The 25,260-nt window shown below is 38.4% G+C and overlaps 1 protein-coding gene across 1 annotated transcript in view; it reads right to left on the reverse strand.

Moving 5' to 3' along the window:
- DOCK1 (dedicator of cytokinesis 1) overlaps positions 1–25,260 on the reverse strand; it is an 827,740-nt gene that overhangs the window by 171,533 nt on the left and 630,947 nt on the right. Inside the window, exons 31-32 of the mRNA XM_053692513.1 lie at positions 15,240–15,340; positions 13,929–13,987 (exon numbers count right to left, since the gene is read on the reverse strand). Coding sequence (XP_053548488.1) covers positions 13,929–13,987; positions 15,240–15,340 — 160 coding nt within the window. The remainder of the gene's footprint in view (positions 1–13,928; positions 13,988–15,239; positions 15,341–25,260) is intronic.

The raw sequence follows: 25,260 nt of genomic DNA on the forward strand, positions 1-25,260 counted from the left end.
GAGCATGATGGGAAATGTAGTTCCAAAACATTAGACGTGCCAAGGTTAGCCATCACTGCAGTAAAGTATAATAATACAATAACAAAAGGATGTAATGTGAAATTGCTGTAACTATAGGTTAAACCTTTTTACAGGGTTTTATTTCATGCACCAGTTGCATTCAAGAGCCTGATCTGGTTGGTGAACGACAGATACATGCATATTCATATATACTTGGGAACATGTCTACCTGTGATCGCGTTGAGCGGCCGCAGACCCTGTACGTACGCTGCCACATCTAAAATTGCTTAAAGGGCCATGATACCCATATGTTGTTGACGCTCTGCAGAGGGCGGTGTTGACGCTCTGCAGAGGGCGGTATTGCACCAGCAGTTCACAAGAACTGCTGGTGCAATGATAAAACGCAGACAGCGTATGCTGTCAGCATTTATTGATGGGCGGCGGACATGATCCGCTATATCGGATCATGTGCGTCCGCACATTATTAAATGGACCCCAAAGAGTTTATGACCTCAGCACTGCTGATGCTGACTGGCTGCAGTTCATTTCTTCATTTTTTTTTACCTGCAGCTGGGCAGTAACTGAAAGATAACCTTTTACACAGCTCTTACTCTGGTGAGCTAAGGAAATTGTGAGGTAAAATATCTTCCATTTTTACATAGAGATGCTCAGATGGTGCTGTACGGACTGGCAATCCCCCCAAACAAGCAGGTTTTAACTCTGCCACCTCTGAGGTGGTGGAGAGGTTAGGAAGTGGTGCTCTGATGACCACCACTTCTTAACGTACAGCAAGCCGGCTTTATAACTGGCGCCTTCCTAGCAGATAAACATGTAGTTACCAACAAGCATTTCTGCAAGGATAAAATGCTGTAACAAATTAGAGCAAGTTATAGGACCTATGCCCAATGAAATGAAAAAAATATATGAGCAAGTAGTAAAAAATGAAAGAATGGCCCTGAATCACGGCTTGCGGCTGAGGCGGACCATGACATTGAATATGTCTATGTATAAGTTATACAATATTATAGTATAACTAGTCATATATGTTGTTAATATAGTATTAGTGAAATGTTAAAAACCTTGCTATCCTCTAGGGGGCCATAATGATACAGTCACATAGCTATGGGAGTAACTCTTAATGCCACCAGTTTTTTTTGCATATTTCATACTAGCCTTAAAATTGTTATAGGGGGGCTGACTGCTGAGCTGTGAGGACGTGTGTGTGCAGAGCTCCCGAACTTAAGCACATATTTCTTGTAAATACTTTAGTTTATTTTTATTTTTTATCATATAAAACAACTTAAGTAGCTTGCTAAAAGCTGAGTAAACACGGGAACAACTTCCCCCGCACTTTTCACCAAAGCTAACGGCTCCGAAAACAAGTACTGTCACAACGGCTTGCGACTAAAGGAGGTTTGGGCAAGCCCTAAAACGGACCACATACTCCCTTCCAGCACCACTGCCACACCACTCCGGAGGGTCGGGGCTCCGCTCCGGAGGGCTACACAGGCCGGCAACAGACTGAAGGAAAGAGGAGACAAGCGACTCAGCTCACTGCGTGTACCCGCAGGCACTGAGCTACACAGACCCGTTCGCTGACATCGGGGGAAACCCCTTACCACAACCCCTTGTCGTAAGACTTTCTGGGGACCCGACCACGCCGAACATCAGAGCGGACACCCCAAGCAACAGGGACAGATCGATCCCCATAGAGAACCAGCTAAGAGCAGGGGCGCGAAACTCCGCCATCTTGGCCGCAGCACTTTTAGGCCTACGGGCCTTCCAGATCCTACACACCTAAGAGACTTATAACCGAAGACAACAGGGTAAGCAAAATACACAAGCTATATACATAAGAACCCTATCTACCATTCTGGGCCTCCGACGGGTGAAATATAGGCCAGACCCTTATAGAAATTTTCCGGCTTCACTGCTATACTAACCAGGCCTCAATAACCACGTGGCTGGTCGGACCCCCATCCACTATAACGGCTTACGGCCGAACAACAAGGGGGATAGTTGTTTCCTACATAACCTATATGCATTAGCATAGAAAAGTTTAATCAATTTACAGACTCTCTAACTACACGAAAGGTGTCTTTTACGTTTCTGACTGCTATGCACACCATCTAGTACTATATCAATGTGCTGAGACACCTACTGAGCCGGTCAGTTCCTTACTAAATTATCCCTGCAAGAAACAACACAAATACCTCCTAAGCCTAAGGGGGCAGAACTAGAGACTGCACTTTGGGATCCACTTTAGGAGTGTTTTCAGGGACGGACAAGTAGTCACCAGACTAAGGAACTACAACGGGCCTATTACTACTAGACCATACACAACCTGCCTCGCAAGTTTTATGATTCACCCACAACTGTTACAATGCATATAAAGTGATTGAAATGAGGTGAGGGTGAAGGGGTTCAACTTGCTCTTTCCTTCCTTTAGCAAGCACAGACCTAGAGTCATGCCTTAAACTTTGACACAGTAACATCTCCTACATCATTTAACCCCTGAGTCGAATACTAAACCAAAGTGTCACTACCTGCTTATATACTCTTTTTGTTTTCCCTTACTCTGGACCTCTACCGCATCACATGATGAAGAATAAAACACAAACAGTTAAAGAATGCCTATCAAAGTCCCAACTGAAACACAAACAGGGGAATAAAAGCCCCCCCACCCAAGGAGACTCTTCGAATACCAGCCTAATAGAAATGGCAGATCCTCTCCCAGCAGAAATTCAAAACAAAGAACTGCTTTCTCAAATTAAATCCGTGTTCCAGGAAGAGCTTAAATCAGCTTTGTCGGATCTCAGACAGGATATCAAAGAAATTGGTACTCGCACTGCTGAACTAGAGGAAAAAACAGATGCAATAGCAGATGAAATACCTCACATACAAAAATCTATTTCGGAACATACAGAATATATAAATAAACTAGAGGATCAAATAGAAGACCTTGAAAACAGATCCCGCAGATCCAACTTAAGAATCAGAAATCTACCGGAAACATATAAAAATCTGGATGAGACTGTGACCTCTCTATTTCATCAACTGGCCCCAGATATAGAGCTAGACAAGCTTTTAATGGACAGGGTACACAGAGCCCTTACCAAACCCCAACAGTCCTCTGCAAGAGACATAGTCCTCAAACTTCACTACTACCATGTGAAAGAATTAATCCTCAAAGCGGCCAGACAATTGCCAACAATAAACTTTGAGGGCCACTCCATCCAAATTTATGCAGACGTGGCACCAATCACACTACGAAAGAGAAGGGATCTTAAACCTATTACACAAGCCCTCTCGAGGGCCCAAGTCAAATATCGATGGCTGTTTCCCTTCAAACTGGCCTTTTCATATAATAATATCTATTATGCTTGCTCGGACTTGAATGAAGGACTATCGACTCTCCGAAGATTGGAGATCCCCTTTGATCCCCCTCAAACACCCCTCAACAAGAACCCCCAGAAAAAACACATTCAAAGGGAGTGGACCCCAGTAGGCCAAACGAAAAAGCATAGGAAAAATAAGACTATCTCAAATACCCATTCAGAAGACGAGTCACCCTCTGAAGAGGAATCCTCCCCGACCTGACAAAACTGGGGGTCTAGGAGGATCCTAATTCTTAAATTTTTGAAGCTTTGGTTAATTGCTAGCGGCCCTGAGGCTAATAGACCTTAATAACATAAAATAACAGCCAAAACGGCCTGCAGGCCCGAGAACTTTGTACTAGTCAAGTCTGCACATCACACTTTTGTTTTTCCTTTTTCTTTTTGTGTATTGTTATTTTTGCAGACCTGGTTATTTTTTGACCTCACTCAGGGGTTATTATTATTATTATTATTCATGTTCTTATTATAGTTATTGTAGCTGACATTAATGAAGTTAATATAGTTGATATAATTCATAGTACAGCTATAGAATGTTCTGTACACCAAAATTGTTACTAGTATCATTTATAAGTCTGTTTGCACTATTTCTTTTCTCCTTCTCTCCTCTCCTTATCCCCCCCTAGAATTAAACCCAGACATACACCACTCTCCCTATACATTATCTCTCTTGCCCTCTCTCTCTCTCGCACATTTCACATTCACGCATCCCTAACCCCCCCTTTTTCCTAACACTTCTGGACATGACATAAGACACATAACTTATATTTCCAACCACATCACACTACCTCTGACATCCAACACTCACTCTTCCCTTCCACCCCCCCCTAATCTTCCCTAACCCTCTCATAGGAAGGCTTATCCTAGGCACCTGGTACAGTGCCCTTCACCCGCCTCATTAAAATGTTACTCCCTGACAAGGGAAACCATTGTAAAGTTTAAGTTTAATTTTGCTCATTATAATTTGTGTTTTGTTCGTTCAGGCATGTCATCAGATGATTCTGATCCCTTCAAATATATCACCTCATGTATATTTATGCTTCCCACGATGTGGGATGGAAATCGGTACCCCTCCAAGGTTTGGCCGTCAGGTAGGTCCCGGCTCTCTCACTCTCAGAACTACTCAATATGTTGGATCACACCCAAATCCTTAAACAGCTTGCAGTTTCCTACTCACTTGCACATCCTTCCTAGGGATTTAATAGATGCTAATACACCTCTCACCCCAATATGTCTATAAAAATCCTCTCCCATAATGTCAGAGGGCTTAACTCCGACATGAAAAGAAAGAAAGCTATTACTACATATAAAGCACTACACGCCCACATAGTATTATTACAGGAGACTCACTTCACCAAAGATTTCACTCCCAAGTACTGGGACAAAGTTTTCCCAACACAATATCACGCAATAAGCGGGAAAAAGAAATGCGGGGTCACCATTCTAATTCACTCTTCCCTAAATTTCAAAGAGGAAGAAATTATTAGAGACAAAGAAGGTCGTTTTTTGATGGCTAGAGGCTTAATTCACAATTCTCCTGTTCTGATCGTCAATGTTTATGCCCCAAATGAGCACCAGGGCCCCTTTATTACTAAATTAAGCAAATTATTGACCCAATGGAAAAAACATAAGATTATCATGGGGGGCGACTTTAATTTAGCTCTAGACCAAGATCTGGACAGAACTTCTACTAAATCTCTAAAGGCCAGACCCCCTAGCTCAACCAAACACATCCTGAAAGACTTTACCTTAGATCACAATCTAATAGACAGTTGGAGGGCTCTACATAATAGGGCCAGGGACTACACCTATTTTTCCCCAATGCACCTCACCCAATCCAGACTAGATTACATTTTTCTCAGCCAAATCCTGGTCCCCCTGCTAACAAGCGCTAAAATAAATAACTGCCCTTGGTCAGACCATTCTATTGTAGAAACCACGCTAGCAGGACTCATCAACCCCGCCAGGACCAAATCCTGGACCCTTAACGCTAACCTAATACAGGATGCTTTAGTCTCTCAGAAAACAAGGGAACACATTACAGAATTCATTAGGCTAAATATAGATAGTACACCTAATCCCATTTTTGTCTGGGGAGCGCTCAAAGCATATGTAAGAGGCAACCTGATCACTGAATCAAACCACAGAAACAGAATACATAAAAACAAAATGACACAACTACAAGCTAGGGCTAATGAGTTAAGATCCCAATGTACTGCTAATACCACTAAACAAAAGAGACTAGAACTGAAAAACATAAATGAAGAAATAAATCAATTACTTAACAAAGAAGCAGCTAGATCTATTAAACAGATTGACTCACATTACTACATATATGGAAATAAGCCCGACAGAATGCTAGCCAACAAACTCAAGGAAATAACTAGAAGCACTACAGTCCCTCAAATACAAATATCAGATCATAAGAACACCAATGACCCCCTCCAAATCGCGAACACTTTTGCTGACTTTTATCACAATCTCTACAATCTCCCTATACACCAAGGTAAGGTTGATAGATCCGCAAAACTAGATACTTTTTTAACTGCAAATCCCCTCCCAACAATCACTGAGGAAGAGAAATCTAGTTTAAACGCCCCGATCTCCGAGGCAGAGATTAAATATACCATCAAAAACTTAAAGACTTCTAAAACACCTGGTCCGGATGGTTACTCCGGAATTTTCTACAAATTATTTTCAGATGAACTAGCCCCTCTGTTGGCCCAGGTATTTAACTCCATAATGCAAAAAAAGGAAATTCCCAATGAGATGCTAATGGCTAGAATAGCAGTCATCCCTAAGCCGGGTAAAAACAAGCTTCATTGCCAGAATTACAGACCTATATCGCTAATAAATCAAGATTTGAAGATATTTACAAAAATTCTGGCAAACAGACTAAACCCTATCCTTGAAAGAGTAATCCATCCGGACCAAGTAGGTTTTATCAGAGGTAGGGAAGCACCGGACAACACTCGCAAAATAATCGACTTGATCAATTTTGCCACTACTGAAAAGACGCCTTCTCTGTTCCTCTCCTTGGACGCAGAGAAGGCGTTCGATAGAATTAACTGGGAATATATGTTCGCAGTATTAGAGAAAACAGGCATCTCGGGTGCCTTCCTTGATGCCCTGACCACACTCTACTCTTACCCGTCAGCATTTGTAAAACTGTCAGGATATCAATCCAGAACGATACCAATTAGGAACGGAACGAGACAAGGGTGCCCCTTATCCCCTTTATTATTCGCCCTCTGCATTGAACCATTAGCCATTCAAATTAGAAAAGAACCGAATATATCTGGACTTCAAATAGGGGGCAAGGAATATAAGATTTCATTATTTGCGGATGATATCATATTATCACTTACAAAACCCCTCCTATCTCTCCCCCCCTTATACTCGATGCTCCAACAATATGGTATTTTATCCGGTTATAAAATAAATAGGGATAAATGCGAAGCTCTCGGAACAAATCTACCCCAACACACTAAAAAATTATTAGAAATTAATTTCTCCTTCACTTGGGCCCATAAGAAGCTTAAATATCTGGGTATTTATCTTACAACTGACATCTTTTCGCTATACCAGGCGAACTATCTCCCAATGTTTGCCCATATAAGACATTTAATATCGAAATGGTTGAAACTTAAAATCTCTCTTTATGGTAGAATCATTTCCACAAAAATGACCTTACTACCAAAGCTCCTTTATTTATTCCGGTCACTACCAATTTCCATCCCCATAGCCGAGCTCAATGCACTCCAAAGAGATATTCTGCGCTTTGTTTGGCAGGGAAAACACCCTAGGATAAACAAAAAAATCATGAGTACACACAGGAAGGATGGTGGGCTAGGCCTCCCACATTTAGTTTCTTACTATTACTCAGCTCGGATGGCCCAAACCATACATTGGTTTAGCAATACGAAACAACCCCTATGGAAACAGATAGAATCACAGATAGCCAACACTGACCAGATATATAGACTACTTTGGTTTCCCAAAAAGAAAAGCCACCCTCTACTAAATAAATATGTAGCGCTGTCCCACACTATTTTCCTTTGGAACAAACTAACCGCCAAATTCCCCTTATTACAAGACAAATCAAAACTTACACCTCTAGTAATACCACAAACCACAATAGATTCCCACATACAGACCAAATGGGCTAATAAAGGACTATACAGAATTGCAGACGTATATGTTGAGGGAGGTTTTCTCTCTTTTGAACAATACAGAGATATTGACCCAACTGACAAAAATATATGGTACCATTACTTACAATTAAAATCAAGAACTCATGCAGTTACTGAACTTTCCAAACTACCATTGAATACAACTTTCGAATCTCTATGCCTAGCTAAAGACCCGGTGCACAGAACAATCTCGACACTATATCTCATATTCAACGGTAAACCTAGAGAGGCGAAACCCTCGCAAATTCTAAAATGGGAACAAGACCTTAATAAGACCTGGTCCTTGGAGACTTGGCTAACTAATTTAGACAGAGGCCTCTCCTTCTCATACAATGCTATGTTGAAGGAGAATTTTCTCAAGGTAGCATTTAAATGGTATATATATCCTACTAGGTTCGGTGGATCAGAAGGACCTTCCCTGAATCTCTGCTACAGAGGATGTAATGTGAGGGGGACGTACATACATATGTGGTGGGAATGTGACAGAGCGAAAGAAATTTGGGAACACACCTCGACATTTCTTAGCGATCTCTTCCATAAACATATACAACTGACCCCAGAACAGGCCCTACTACACTTCCCGATTCCCAATATCTTAAGACAACACCAAAAACTAGTTATGACCATTTGCACGGTGGTTAGAGTTTGCATAGCACAATATTGGAAATCCACCCCACCCAACTTCACTTTCATCATTAAAAAAATAATACACCATTATGAAATGGCTAGCTTAGCTGCTGAGAACCTACACACCAAAGACAAATTTATCATACAGTGGGAGCCATTCATTATGTACCACGAAGCTAGAACACAGAGAAACATAGAGAATCAATAAATTCTACCAATGCACTGTATTGCACTTTAGAGAGAGCCGGGACCAGCCGCCCATCCGATCAATCGGCCGAGTGGCGACAGATGACTTTATACTACCCTCCTGTGGGTAGACCTCGATACTGTTGATCCTGTTAATATTTAACTTGTATTTAAAAATTTCAGATCCGTTTACGAAATAAGATGTTACATATTGGTACAATAAGCTAGACAATGATCTCAAACTAACATGGGTAAGAGATTGATGCCATTAATATCTTGCTGAATATTCACTTTATGCCTAATTAATCTGATTGTACATGCCGAAATTTGTTATGCATAACCTGTTATGAAAAACCTAATAAAACTTTTTTCAAAATAAAATTGTTATAGTCCACTTTATATACTCACTACCAAAACCACCCTATTTGCAATAACAGATATTACTTCCTTAATACTCTTTGAGACATGCAGTATTCCCTGGCTCTCCTACTCTAATCATGGTAAACTCTCAGGCACCTTATAAGATACAGTACCTCCAGCACTTAGCGTTCAGTGACCCAGTATATTATGTTCTGCTACAACTTGTTATGAGATTAACTCAAGGTAATTTTTCACTAGTTTTTGGAGTCCGTCTTTGCTTTATATATTTCACTACATGCAAAGACACTTTACGTCCCAAGATTGCCCACACTACTGGATACAAGGTCATCCCAAATTGCATCTTCATACCACTACACACACGCAAGCAAGCATTTACACTAACACCTAGGGGAACCTTGCCTTTGTGCTTAGAGGGGCATTTTCTCACAGAATAAGTGCTCACATACTCTTGATATATTCACTCCAAGTTATATTCAAACATTTGTACTTCACCATCTACGATATACCACATGCCAGTTTAAATATCGGGGACTAGCCTAGAGATATATAACATGACACTAGGGGCGAGATCCGATATACGGCGTAGTTTGCGGCACAAGCGAGGGAACCCGCGTCGCCCGCAGTTTCAGCTCGCATCTCGAGCTATCCAATATACGGCGCCGTCAGTTGCTAACATGCCGTAAGTCGGATAAACCAGCGATGTCCAGAAATCTGCGCAAGTAGAAATTTCTGGCGTCGCCAGTGACTTAAGCCACGTTAGAAACTGCCGGCGCCTACAAAACCTGACTAAAGTCTAAATCACCCGCACTGTCTAACACGCCTCCCTAACATAGCCCGACATGTCTAACACTCCTCCCTAACATAGCCCGACACGTCTAACCCTCTATCCGCTATCCCCCCTCACTATCCTAACAATAACCCCGCCGCTACCTAATAAATTTATTAACCCCTAAACCGCCGCTCCTGGACCCCGCCGCCAGTTATATTAAATCTATAACCCCCTAAAGTGAGCCCCTACCCACCACCATCTACCTTACCTACCCCCTAAAGTGAGCCCCTACCCCGCCGCCATCTATTTTAAAATTATTAACCCCTAATTTAATCCCCCTACCCCGCCGCCATCTATATTAAATTATTTAACCCCTAAAATACTAAACTATCCCTACCACTAAACCTAAGTCTAACCCTACAAATAGCCCTGAAAAGGGCTTTTTGCATGGCATTACCCCAAAGTAAATTGCTCTTTTGCCAGCCCTTAAAAGGGCTTTTGGCGGGGCTTTGTCACAAAGTAAACAGCTCTTTTGCATCTAATCTACATCCCCCTACACCGCGGCCACCTATAATAAATGTATTAACCCCTAATCTAATCCCCCTACACCGCCGCCAGCTATATTAACTATATTAACCCTAATTATATTAGGGTTAATATAGTTATTATATTATATATATATTAAGTATAATAACCCTATCTAACTCTAACATCCCTAACTAAATTCTTATTAAAATAAATCAAATTAATATTAATATTATTAATTAAAATATTCCTATTTAAATCTAAATATTTACCTATAAAATAAACCCTAAGATAGCTACAATATAATTAATAATTACATTATAGCTATGTTAGGGTTTATATTTATTTTACAGGTAAATTGTTAATTATTTTAACTAGGTATAATAGCTATTAAATAGTTATTAACTATTTAATAGCTACCTAGTTAAAATAATTACCCAATTACCTGTAAAATAAATCCTAACCTAAGTTACAAATACACCTACACTATCAATAAATTAAAAAAACTACAAATATCTATCTAAAAATACAATTAAATAAACTAAATTACAAAAAAAACAAATACTAAATTACAAAAAATAAAAAAAAGATTACAAGATTTTTAAGCTAATTACACCTATTCTAAGCCCCCTAATAAAATAATAAAGCCCCCAAAAAATAAAAAAATTTCCCAACCCTATTCTAAATTAAAAAAAAGTTCAAAAGCTCTTTTACCTTACCAGCCCTTAAAAGGGCCTTTTGCGGGGCATGCCCCAAAGAAAACTGCTCTTTTGCCTGAAAAAAAACACAATACCACCCCCCAACAATACAACCCACCACCCACAAACCCCTAATCTAACCCAAACCCCCCTTAAATAAACCTAACACTACCCCCCTGAAGATCTCCCTACCTTATCTTCACCACGCTGGGCCGAACTCCTCATCCAATCCGGGCAATGTCTATCCAAGCAGCAAAGAAGAGGTCTTCATCCCGGCGATGTCTTTATCCAAGCAGCAGCAAAGTCTTCTTCCATCCGGCAGCATCTTCCATCAAGCGGCATCTTCAATCTTCTTTCTTCGCTCCGACGCGGAGCATCCATCCCGGCCGACGACTGAACGACGAATGACGTCATCCAAGATGGCGTCTGTCGAATTCCGATTGGCTGAACCAATCAGCCAATAAGATTGAGCTTGCGTTCTATTGGCTGTTCCGATCAGCCAATATAATGCAAGCTCAATCTGATTGGCTGATTGATTCAGCCAATCGGATTGAACTTGAATCTGATTGGCTGATTCAATCAGCCAATCAGATTTTTCTAACTTAATTCCGATTGGCTGATAGAATCCTATCAGCCAATCGGAATTTGACGGACGCCATCTTGGATGATGTCATTCGTCGTTCAGTCGTCGGCCGGGATGGATGCTCCGCGTCGGTGGAGCGAAGAAAGAAGATTGAAGATGCCGCTTGATGGAAGATGCTGCCGGATGGAAGAAGACTTTGCTGCCGCTTGGATAAAGACATCGCTAGGATGAAGACCTCTTCTTTGCCGCTTGGATAGACATCGCCCGGATCGGATAAGGAGTTCGGCCCGGCGTGGTGAAGATAAGGTAGGGAGATCTTCAGTGGGGTAGTGTTAGGTTTATTTAAGGGGGGTTTGGGTTAGATTAGGGGTATGTGGGTGGTGGGTTGTAATGTTGGGGGGTGGTATTGTGTTTTTTTTTCAGGCAAAAGAGCAGTTTTCTTTGGGGCATGCCCCGCAAAAGGCCCTTTTAAGGGCTGGTAAGGTAAAAGAGCTTTGAACTTTTTTTTAATTTAGAATAGGGTAGGGAAAATTTTTTATTTTGGGGGGGGGGCTTTATTATTTTATTAGGGGGCTTAGAATAGGTGTAATTAGCTTAAAAATCTTGTAATCTTTTTTTTATTTTTTGTAATTTAGTATTTGTTTTTTATTGTAATTTAGTTAAGTTTATTTAATTGTATTTTTAGATAGATATTTGTAGTTTATTTAATTTATTGATAGTGTAGGTGTATTTGTAACTTAGGTTAGGATTTATTTTACAGGTAATTGGGTAATTATTTTAACTAGGTAGCTATTAAATAGTTAATAACTATTTAATAGCTATTATACCTAGTTAAAATAATTAACAATTTACCTGTAAAATAAATATAAACCCTAACATAGCTACAATGTAATTATTAATTATATTGTAGCTATCTTAAAGAGTTTATTTTATAGGTAAGTATTTAGATTTAAATAGGAATATTTTAGTTTATAATATGAATTAGATTTATTTAATAAGAATTTAGTTAGGGTTAGATAGAGTTAATATAGTTAATATAAATACTATAGTAACTATATTAACCCTAATATAATTAGGGTTAATATAGTTAATATATATAATGTAATAACTATATTAACTATAATATACTTAGGGTTAATATAGATAATATAGCTGGGGGTAGGTAGATTAAATTAAGGGTTAATAATTTTAATATAGATGGCGGCGGTGTAAGGGGCTTACATTAGGGGTTAATACTATTAATATAGGTGGCGGCGGTGTAGGGAGGGCAGGTTATAGGGCAAAAGAGCTGTTTACTTTGGGGCAAAGCCCCGCAAAATGCCCTTTTAAGGGCTGGTAATAGAGATAATTATTTTAGGGGGATTAGATTAGGGGTTAATAATATTAATATAGCTGGCGGCGGTATAGGGGGATTAGATTAGGGGTTAATAATTTTTATACAGGTGGCAGTGGTGTAAGGGGTCAGATTAGGGGATAGATAAGGTAGATAGCGGCGGTGTAAGGGGTTCACATTAGGGGATAGATCAGTTAGATGGTGGCGGTTTTAGGGGCTCACAGTAGGGGGTTAGTTTATGTAGATGGCGGTGGGGTCCGTGAGCGGCGGTTTAGGGGTTAAACACTTTATTGGGGATTACGGCGGGGGATCGCGGTTGACAGGTAGATAGACATTGCGCATGCGTTAGGTGTTAGGTTTTATTTAGCATATCGCGGTTGACAGGTAGATAGACATTGAGCATGCGTTAGGTGTTAGGTTTATTTAGCAGCTAGTTTAGAGAGTTACGGGGCTCCAATAGTCAGCGTAAGGCTTCTTACGGCTGCTTTTTGTGGCGAGGTGAAAATGGAGTAAGTTTTCTCCATTTTCGCCACGTAAGTCCTTACGTTGTATATTGGATACCAAACTGCGCTGGTTTGGTATACCTGCCTATGGCCCAAAAAACTACAGGCGACGGCAGAAATATACGCGCGTAACTTCTAGGTTATGCCGTATATGTGATACCGAACCAGCGCAAATATTGGCGTCGCCAGCTTTTGCGGGCGACGATTTTTATCGGATCGAGCCCTAGATGCCTAGAATTAAACTTGCTCCAAGGGGTCCATACATATGTATCTCAACTCTGTTTCAATGTACTGTGCTGTTGAAGTACTTTTTCTAATCTGCCCGTAGTATAATATTGTTAACTCCACAAGACATGTTAACCTTACTACTATAGTTGTTATCTAGTTCCCTTTAACGTTAAGATTGTTTTTCGTTATAATCAGGGCCCAAGAAAAGCCCATGAGTCTCATCAGTCCCCCTGTTTTGTATTACATAAAAGTATATAGGCCCAAGAGTGGCCTTATGTCTATTTGGGGAATCTTAAAATGTAAAACTGAGGTCTAATTTAAGTTGGTTCATTTAATTTGCAGACACTATCTTGAGTCCTGAAATTGTGGATATTGTGTTGTATTAAGCTTTATATTCTTACATTCCCTTATCATATTTTACCTACAACTGTCTAACAATTTTTTTATTTTTGAAACCTCAATAAAAATATATAAAAAAATAAATTAAAAAAAGAAAAGAAAACTTACCAAGATTATACCACATGTCCCTGATTTCAAAGCCAATTTGTCTTCTCATGTCGCAATATCTAAATAAGAGAGTCAAAATGTTAATTTACATAGACAATATCTACAATTTAAGATTAACACTGGTACTGTTACTTAGCCTGTTCCATGAACAAACTGCTATGTTGACAAACTAATTTATTATTTCTACATTATGCTGCCATAATACTATATTTAGCAAGTAAAGTCTCTAAAAACTGAATGCTCTTTTTGAACTATGAAAGAATAATTTTGATGTTCATGTCTCTTTAAAAAACAAAACAAAAAAAACCCCAACGTACCAAACATGCTAAAATTTCAGGTTCAGATAGAGTATACATTTTTAAAAACCTTTCTAATTTCCTTCTTTTATCAAATTTGCTTCATTCTCTTGGTTTTGAAGGTTTAGCAATGTACTACTGGGAGCTAGCAGGACACAACGGTACGCCAATTACAAGAGGCATACAAGAGGCATACAGTATATGTGCAGCCATCTACAAGCAGTTATCTCCCAGCTCCTGAGCATACCTAGGTATGCTTTTCAACAAAGGATACCAAGAGAAGTAAATTAGATAAAAGTAAAATGGAGAGTTTAAAATTGCATTTGCTATCTGATTCATGAATGAGAATTTTGGGTTTTATGTCCCTTTAATGTCTTAGTAAATGGGTGCACAACAAAGAATTTGCAGTGTCTTAAAAAGATTATAACTATTTTTTTAGAATAGGATGGAACTTTAATTTAAAACATATATAGGGCAGAGCAGTGTTCAGTCTGTTCTGAAAGAAATATCTAAATTTTTACCCCTTTTTATTGATGGTGCCTTTTCATATGTCCCTTTAAAATGCATATGGAAAAAAAAAGTTATCTAAAAATGTACAAGTAAAGTTTAAAAGTTATCCCACAAAGATATCAAAACATGGAGAATGGCAAAACACATCAGTATTTCATTTAATCTCCAACAAAAATATAGTGCTCCATTTCCATCAAATTACACTTGAACTTAAATAAGCTACAGTACAGTTATTACACACACAATACTCTCCTTAGTTAAACAGAAATGAAATTCACATTACTTCTTAGCATTAGTATAACATTGTAGAAAGATTTTATAGTACTGGGAAATTGTCTTTTTTTTTTCTAGTCAAATTTATAGAAGCTCCTAAGGGAATAAAAAAAAAAGTTTTTTTTTCTACATGCAAAAATATGATTATGAACTTTAAAAGACTAAGAAAGTTTTGAAGAAAGCATTTTATAAATAATTTCTGAGCACATTGTATTTTATAGATCCAACTTACTTGTTAAGTATTTTGGTTCTCTTAGCACTTGAAAAATTCTCCAGCTGTAATGATTCTTGGGTAAGAAATGCAACGGCCAAATGAAAATAGTTGTTCCAGAGCTAAAATAAAGGATGACATCTTTGAGAATATATAGTTTTAAGGAGGTTGGTCAATAAAAAAAAAAAAAAAAAAAAAAAACATTCTTGAAAGATGCACATTTTTATGCAGGAGTAGGTGTATCTGTAGGAGAGTTGCTGCACATGCGCCAACAGATCAGCACTGGAGTGTAGTGAAAGATAGATTTCAACATGGCGGCTCCCATGACTAGAGGTATGTGGGAAAAAATCTCAATACTATGCCTATATAATCTATTTAGTGTCCCTTTAAGGGACATTTTGCTACAAAAATTACATGCTCTAATTTATTATGTACATTTTTTCTATTATTGACCCTAGCTATGTTTCCAATTCAGAATGAAGCTGCAAATATGTTAGAAAAATGGCAAGCAACTATTAAAAATGAAGTAGCCCAGCAGAAGTAACAATATATATGTGGCTTGTTGGCCGATGTATGAAATGTTGCAGGAAAATATATGCCCTTGAAATATTTCATGTTCTGGGCAGCCATATTTGCTTGGAAATGCTATTTAAAAAGCAAGTAAAACCACCAACACACTTGTATTCTTGCTGCAAATGTTTGCTCGCTGGCATTTCCCTTTGTAAGCAATGGAGCCAACAGTGCAAGTGAGCGGTGCAGAGAAAAAGTACTCATACATGCATATTGCATCATTTTATTTTTAGTCCAATTTAAAGATTTCATATTTTGTATGTCTCTAGGTACACATAGACCCCTCTAAGTTAGAAAAAAAAAACACCCCAATGTCTTACTGGCATAATGTCTCCCCTTATGGTGAAAATATGCCCTTTTTTTTAAATAAAGCCCTATGTGTTTAACATAAGCAAAGGGGTTACACACACAGGTAAAAGTCCGGCAGCCAAACAGTAAAAAAGAAAGAAGAAAAATCAAGGTCTTTAAATGGTTTTAAACCTTATAAAAACAAGTGTGATCCCAACCTTAGTACAATGAAGGCAAATTGCTTTTACCTATGAATGTCAGTGAATAGTGAATGTCTGCTTAACAGATAAATTCCACTATTTTATGGTGGTGAGAGACCACTAGCCTTGACATGTGGACTGTTCTACTAGAGAAAGGATTCCCGCTGCTGGGTAAGTATTACAGAGTGAGTGTTTTCAGGTAAGTTCTCCTACATTCACAGCCCACAGGCTTTTTAGTAGGTACAATGTTTATCTGGACCAGGGGACAGTTACTGTACACACTGACTTCTGACATGTAACTTTCTATATACTCAATGTTCGTATAAATAAAACATTTTATACAACATACACACAATGTTAATATGAACAGAAAAAAAAAAAACGTACTCCGTATTAAGTCAGTACTATAAATCTGAGAGAAAGAGGGACGGGAGCACTAACATTCTCTAATGCACCCATAGCACAGTCCCATACAAATCAAACCAAAAGAGCAACGTGTTCTATTGAGTATATAATCCCCATGTCAGAAGCCAGTGTGTACAGTAAGTGTCCCATGGTCCTGATATACAATAAAAATTGTACCTACTAAAAAGCCTGTGGGCTGTGAGTGTAGGATAACTCACCTGAAAACACCCACTCTCCTGAGCTAACCGAGCTGCAGGAATCCTGCCTCTAGTAGAAGAGCCCACAAGTCAAGGCTCTTAGCAAAGAAAGCTAGTTATAGAAGCTGAGATGTTGCAGGTTCTCATTTATAAAGGTATCTACTAATTAGGATAGGGTATCTTATTTATTAATTGTAACAATTCTAAATAGCTGTCAAGTCATGTTGTCATCGATACTTTCTGACAGAAAAATGAGTGCAGGAAAAACAAACCTTTATTTAGAATTGCATATTGACTGATAAGTATTGTTGACTCCCTGTTTTTCATTGGCCCGTTTGCTAGATGTTTTTTAATTAAACTAACAACTGGCTTTTGCTATATTAAAGTAAAAGTGTATTATGCAATGCTACAGTTTCTGCAGATATCACTTTATTTTAATCTGTAAAATGCAGGTGTTTGCAACAGCCCAATAAATGAATGGCAAAAATCAGAAGAAACTAACGGCTAGATTACGAGTTTTGCGTTATGAGTGAAAAAGCCTCAAAACGCTGCTTTTTCACTACTGCTGCTATTACGAGTCTTGCAGGTATAGCTGTACCGCACACTTTTTTGGCCGTAACGCAACATAACTACCGCACCTTTGAAAAAGTCCTTTTTCAATAGGACTTCCATAGCGCTGGTATTACAAGTTTGCCTGGGAGGCCAAAAAGTGAGCAGTACAGCCTATACCGTCAAGATTCGTGCCGCCATCTAAAGTCAGTAGTTATGAGTTTTACATTACAAAGCTGTACCATAAAACTTATAACTAAAGTGTCACAAAGTACACTAACACCCATAAACTACCTATTAACCCCTAAACCGAGGCCCTCCCACATCGCAAATACAATAATAAAATTATTAACCCCTAATCTGCCGCTCCAGACATCGCCGCCACTATAATAAACATATTAACCCCTAAACCGCCGCACTCCCGCATCACAAACACTAGTTAAATATTATTAACCCCTAATCTGCCGCCCCAATGTCACCGCTGCCACTATACTAAAGTTATTAACCCCTAAGTCTAACCCTAAGTTTAACACTAACACCCCTAACTTAAATTTAAGTTTAGTTACTATCATTAACTAAATAATTCCTATTTAAAACTAATAGTTACATTGTAGCTATCTTAGGTTTTATTTTTATTTTACAGCTAAGTTTGTATTTATTTTAACTAGGTAGACTACTTAGTAAATAGTTAGGTTTTTTTAGATAGGATTTTATTTGGGGGGTTTGTTTTATTTGGGGGGTTTGGTTGTGTGGGTGGTGGGTTTTACAGTTGGGGGGTTGTTTGTATTATTTTTTTTTACAGGTAAAAGAGCCGATTTCTTTGGGGCAATGCCCCGCAAAAGGCTCTTTTAAGGGCTATTGGCAGTTTATTGTAGGCTAGGTTTTTTTTTATTTTGGGGGAGATTTTTTATTTTGATAGGGCTATTAGATTAGTTTAATTAGTTTAAATATTTGATAATTTCTTTTATTTTTTGTAATTTAGTTAATTGCATTTAATTAATGTAATGTATTTAATTTTAGTGTAATGTTAGGTGTTAGTGTAAGACAGGTTAGGTTTTATTTTACAGGTAAATTTGTATTTATTTTAACTAGGTAGTTAGTACATAGTTAATAACCATTTACTAACTGATCTTACCTAAAATAAATACAAACTTACCTGTAAAATAAAAATAAAACCTAGGCTAGCTACAATGTAACTATTAGTTATATTGTAGCTTGCTTAGGGTTTATTTTACAGGTAAGTATTTAGTTTTAAATAGGAAATATTTAGTTAATGATATTTTTATTTCCCCATAGGAATCAATGGGGATGCGTTACGGAGCTTTACGTTCCTTCATTGCAGGTGTTAGGCTTTTTTTTTTAGCCGGCTCTCCAAATTGATGTCTATGGGGAAATCGTGCACGAGCACGTAAAACCAGCTCAAAGCAGCACTGGTATGTGTGTGTGGTATGGAGCTCAACGCTGCCATATTGCCTGCTAATGCTGGATTTTTGCAAACCTTTAATAGCAGCGCTAGTAAAGGTGAGCAGTGGAAATAACTTGCAAATTATTACCGAGTCGCTCATAACGCAAAACTTGCAATCTAGCCGAAAGTATCTAATAATGAGAATATCAAAACTAGGCTACAGCAAAGGCATGTAAATGTGCAGGATTCAAATCTATAAATTGTGTATTACGTATCATTAAAAAGCTCAATATTGGTCCATTAAAAGCTACTCTTTTACCTAGTTACTATCTTTTTTAATATTTAAAAGCAGCTCTGCTAGAAATAGCTTTAAACTTTGATTTAATGACAGAGCAGAGGCACATGCAAAAGGTTATCTGAGCAGTTTAATGTCTGTTTTCAAGTCTAAACCCAACTTGTCATCTGGTACTTTCTTATGCCAACGTTTTCCAAACTAGTTCTAGCAGGGAACAATCTTATAGCTTCAGTGTATACCCAGATTCTAATATAGGTCCATAGGAGCCAATAACCCCACTGACAATTTAGGATTCAGAGACAAAACATAAGCATAACCCCTCTTCAGTACTACACAATAACTCTTATTTTTCCTAAAAATGCTACCTAGGATCATGACCAGGAGAGAGTTTACTGAGCAACTCTGAGGTTGGGGACACACCCACAAATTGTCACCACTTTGGCTCCATACCATGCAATCACAACCTAGAATACATCAAGTCTGCCCCATGCCAAACAGTCATAGCCCCCTGTCCAAATGACTTATGTCCCCAGTCCTAGATTTAAACAGGTATGCTATATGTTATAGCACTGCAGAGCACAGCATCATATTACACTTTCAAGTTGTGTGAGCTGCTATTTGAGTGTTTTCTCCAATTTACATTATGGATAACAATTTTTAAGCTATGGAAATGTAAAACACTGCACTGAGCAAGTCTCCCTTGTATTAGCAACAACCCTCCAAAACAAATGAGTAAACATTTTGCTTGTGAATACCAAAATGTGATATGCCTGAGACATGTCTAATAATATGCACCACACCAGTGAGGGACAGCTTTCTAAAACATTGGGGCAGCTGATCAGTAATTTAGAAGCTTCAAGTCCGCAGATCAATAAATTTATAGCTCTACACAAATAAAAAAAATCGCACAGGCCCTGAATTAGGTAAGGTTGCAGGGCAATCCCTTATCCACTGTTCTCCGCTTTAGAGGGCTCTTTTGATTTGTGGCCATTTTGTTTGCCCATCACCGGAATTCTACAAAGCACACATTTTTAGTTTAGCTTTTTTCTGGGACCATAAAACTAACATTTTTAAATTTTGCTTTCCCATTCGGAGCCGTACAAACTAGTGCAGAGGGCCGCATGTGGCCCTAGAGCCGCCAGTTGGCTATCACTGATATACACCATAAAAGCAGAGTATATTAACAAGTTTGTTTATTTCCTTTCTATAACAGAATATATGTTGGTGAAATAAATCCTTTTCTGCTGCTACTTTAATAAAAAATAACTTTTGCACTGAGTAGTATATTTAGTTTTGTGCTGCCCTAGGCACTGGGAAATATGCTGCCCCTGAAACCACTACCCCTAATAATTTTAGCGGATATTTACAACATATATTTCTCATAACAGGATCCCAGAGATATATGGAAAGGTCATGCACACCCTCTAGACAACCAAGGATAATTGTATTATAGTAAAATTAAAGGGACATAAAACCCTTTTTTTTTTTCTTCATGATTTAGAAAGAGCATACAATTTTAAACAACTATCCAATTTACTTATTTTATTTCATTTGATTCATTCTCTTGATACCCTTTGTTGAAAGGCAAATAAAGATCAGCTCAGTAGCTGCTGATTGGTGGCTGAACATAGACGCCTCGTGTGATTGGCTCACCCATGTGCATTGCTATTTCTCCAACAAAGGATATCTAAAGAATGAAGCAAATTGGAATGTGGTTTTAAATTGTATTGTCTATACGATTCGCAAAAGAAAAATGTTGGGTTTCATGTCCCTTTAATAAACAAAACATTTAGCAAGCATAGGAGTGGAAAACGATTTTGCCCTCCCTCAAAAATTTCTCCTACTTTAAATCTTGCAGTCATAGGTCAAAATAAAGCCCTGTCTGCATAAGAAAAGCAAATAAATGCACAAGACAAAAATGGTTCTAAAAGCTGGAAGTGTTTACTAGCATTTTTGTTTCTGAGAAATAAACTTATGCCATTATAAAAATAAAAAAAATAGTTTTACACTCCTCTCCCCCCCAATAGACCACACACCACTTTATAAGAGTTTTCAAACACTGTACTAAAAAATACTGTAACATACTAGGGGTATTTTCTAAAAAAAAATGCAAAATTGTAAACAAGCCATGAGATGTAATATCTTTTGTCATTCCAACCCTTCTAGCACCAATAAGATGAAAATCCTTTCATTATTAAATTTGCTGCAGAAGCAAGAAGACTTTTTAAGCTGACACATTTTCCCCATTTTAATTGCATGCGTCAGCAATAAACCGCCAGCATTTTAACTGTAAAATCAGTTTATCCTTTTAGTAAGTGCTGCTATACAATGTCTGGATAAAACATGCATTTGTATTAACTTTTGTGAAGCTAAATACTTTAAATGGCTAATCTGATTATCTGAGGCATGGCTTGAAATATTAAACTAGATACTGCTTACATTCAAAAAGTAAAACTCCCTTCAAACAGATAAAAACAATTCCATGTTCCCATCCTAACTTGTTAAATAGCTCTGGGAAGTACAGTGTGTTCTGTTGTACACGCAAAGCAGAAATGCGTCTAAAATTGCTACCCTGCCATAAAGCTCCCAAGTTGTTAGAAAGTGGCATTATCAGCGATCCTCTGCCATACAACCTTCACATTTAGTTGATCTGACAAAATATTAAAGAAACTGTACAAAACAAAGTACTGTGACGCAACACAAGGGGAAAATGGAAACGCTGCAGCACATGCTGGGGGCTGTGTTGTAATCACATTTTATCTGATTTTCTATAGCTCCTTTTTATTTCTATGCACAACAAAAACAAATTTCTACAAAGCTCCTGGGAAATCTAAATTGGTAATAGTCAATACTTCAATAAGAAAGGATGAAACTGCCCCTAAATTACATCTTGTTTGACAGGTCACAGTTATAACAACACAAATATACAGATCTAGTCTATATTTCAGTAAAGGGGCAGAATAGTGAAAAATGAAGTGCAAACATTTCTTCCCCACCCTTGATGAATGACACTCATGTTGAGTGCCACTCCAGTATATTCCATATTTTATAAAGGATAAGGGATGTGCAGTTTGTATTGCCCTAATTACCGGAACACGTTTATATCAATGCCATTTCTTGCTTTTGCAAGTGTCTAGCACAATCTTAAAGGGACAGTTTACTAAAAAATGTTCTCCCCTTTAATTTGTTCCAAATGATCCACTTTACCTGCTGGAGTGTATACAGTTGTTTACAAGTATTTCCTTTACCCTTATATTGACACTTCAAATAGTTGTCTATAAAATAGGGGGCGCCCTAAAAAGTTAGCACTCAATAGGCTATATGATGTGTATGATAGTATATATAGTGTACACAAAAAGAGACAATGTGAAAAGTACTATTAGTCAAATATTAAAACAATTCAACATGGAAAAAAAGAAAAAAATATACTAGAAAGTCTTTAGAATTGTGAGATGAGATAATGTTGAGGCAGCAATCTGTAGCGGACCCGGCCTGGATCCAAGAGGATAATCTATAAACGAGAGAAAAGACAGATGCGCCACATGGCCCAATATTGTTTGATCCACAATGTTTAAACGATCAGGTTATATTGCATTAGACTCACAATCTTAGGAGCACTCCAATTAGTGCAATGGGGACAGTCTGGGATCTATAACAGTCACCCAGCAGACCGACCTCTTAGGGTGAAGATGGATAATCTGTAGTAAAATACAAGAGGACACAAAGGTGCCTATATGGCCTAGTACAGTCTTATACCAGGAGCAGTAGTATGTATGGTAAGATATATACTCACTTTACTGACAAAGGTTAAAATAAAGCAACGCGTTTCTCAGTCACAGACGGTTTCCTCAGACATTATGCATGAGGAAACAGTCTGTGACTGAGAAACGCGTCGCTTTATTTTAACCTTTGTCAGTAAAGCTTAATCCTTTTTTATCTCAAACACTTGCTACTGTGTTTTATTTGGATCTTTATTGGTCCACTGGACCTCTGCTGATTGCCTCCTGTGGAAGCCTTGTTACAGTCTGTTGGGTGACTGCATTGATCGCTTCCTGTTTGAATAGCATCAATGGAGATGCATTACCTTTTGTGAGTATATATCTTACCATACATACTACTGCTCCTGGTATAAGACTGTACTAGGCCATATAGGCACCTTTGTGTCCTCTTGTATTTTACTACAGATTATCCATCTTCACCCTAAGAGGTCGGTCTGCTGGGTGACTGTTATTGATCCCAGACTGTCCCCATTGCACTAATTGGAGTGCTCCTAAGATTGTGAGTCTAATGCAATATAACCTGATCGTTTAAACATTGTGGATCAAACAATATTGGGCCATGTGGCGCATCTGTCTTTTCTCTCACTTCAAATAGTTGATTTAGCCTGTGGTATCCCCACCTATTCTGAAAGTTTCGGCCTTAGGTCCAAGCTATAGATTAGCTAGGGTATAGATGAGATAAGGTAATAAAATGTTAATTTTTCATTGTTCTCTCCAAGTATTGGTCTTTGGTTTACTGACCGATATAAGATAAAGAAGAATGTATATGTACACAAAGTGATAAAGTAATGAGATCTGATTATACCTACACGCTCAACCCATTTTATTAGGTTATGGTTTCAAAACACAAAATCAGCTATTTCATATACAAAAATAAACCTTAAAAAGGAAATTTATGCCTACCTGATAAATTGATTTCTTCTACGATATGACGAATCCACAGATTCATCCTTTAATTGTGGGATATTATCCTCCTGCTAACAGGAAGTGGCAAAGAGTACCACAGCAGAGCTGTCTATATAGCTCCTCCCTTGACTCCACCCCCCAGTCATTCGACCAAAGGTAAAGGAAGAAAAATGAGAAACTAAAAGGTGCAGAGGTGACTGAAGTTTTAAACACAAAATATAATCTGTTTTAAATTGACAGGGAGGGCTGTGGACTCGTCGTATCGTAGAAGAAATCAATTTATCAGGTAAGCATACCTTCTTCTACAAGATACGACGAGTCCACGGATTCATCCTTTACTTGTGGGATACAATACCAAAGTTACAGGACACGGATGAACGGGAGGGACAAGACAGATACCTAAACAGAAGGCACCAATGCTTGAAGAACTTTTCTCCCAAAAATAGCCTCAGAAGAAGCAAAAGTATAAAAATTGTAAAATTTGGAAAAGGTATGAAGGGAAGACCAAGTCGCAGCCTTACAAATCTGTTCAACAGAAGCATCGTTTTTAAAAGCCCATGTGGAAGCCCCCGCTCTAGTAGAATGAGCTGTAATTTTTTCAGGAGGCTGCTGTCCAGCAGTCTCGTATGCCAAACGGATGATGCTTTTCAGCCAAAAAGAAAGAGAGGTAGCCGTAGCTTTTTGACCCCTACGCTTTCCAGAATAGACAACAAATAGAGAAGATGTTTGACGGAAATCCTTGGTCGCTTGCAAGTAAAACTTCAAGGCACGAACCACGTCCAAGTTATGTAACAGACACTCCTTCTTAGAAGAAGGGTTAGGACATAGAGAAGGAACAACAATTTCCTGATTAATATTCTTATTTGAAACAACCTTAGGAAGGAATCCAGGTTTAGTGCGCAAAACCACCTTATCAGAATGGAATATAAGATAAGGCGAGTTGCATTGTAACGCAGAAAGCTCAGAAACTCTTCAAGCAGAAGAGATAGCAACTAAAAACAGAACTTTCCAAGATAGAAGTTTAATATCTATGGAATGCATGGGTTCAAACGGAACCCCTTGAAGAACATTTAGAACTAAATTCAAACTCCATGGCGGAGCAACAGGTTTAAACACAGGCTTGATTCTAACTAAAGCCTGACAAAACGACTGAACGTCTGGGACATCTGCCAGACGCTTGTGTAGTAAGATTGACAAAGCAGGAATATGTCCCTTTAAGGAACTAGCTGATAACCCCTTCTCCAATCCTTCTTGGAGAAAGGACAAAATCCTAGGAATCCTGATCTTACTCCATGAGTAGCCTTTGGATTCGCACCAATAAAGATATTTACGCCATATCTTATGGTAAATTTTCCTAGTGACAGGCTTTCGAGCCTGAATCAAGGTATCAATGACCGACTCAGAGAATCCCCGCTTAGATAAAATCAAGCGTTCAATCTCCAGGCAGT

The sequence above is a fragment of the Bombina bombina genome, chromosome 9 (assembly GCF_027579735.1).
Source record: "Bombina bombina isolate aBomBom1 chromosome 9, aBomBom1.pri, whole genome shotgun sequence".
Classification (NCBI taxonomy): domain Eukaryota; kingdom Metazoa; phylum Chordata; class Amphibia; order Anura; family Bombinatoridae; genus Bombina; species Bombina bombina.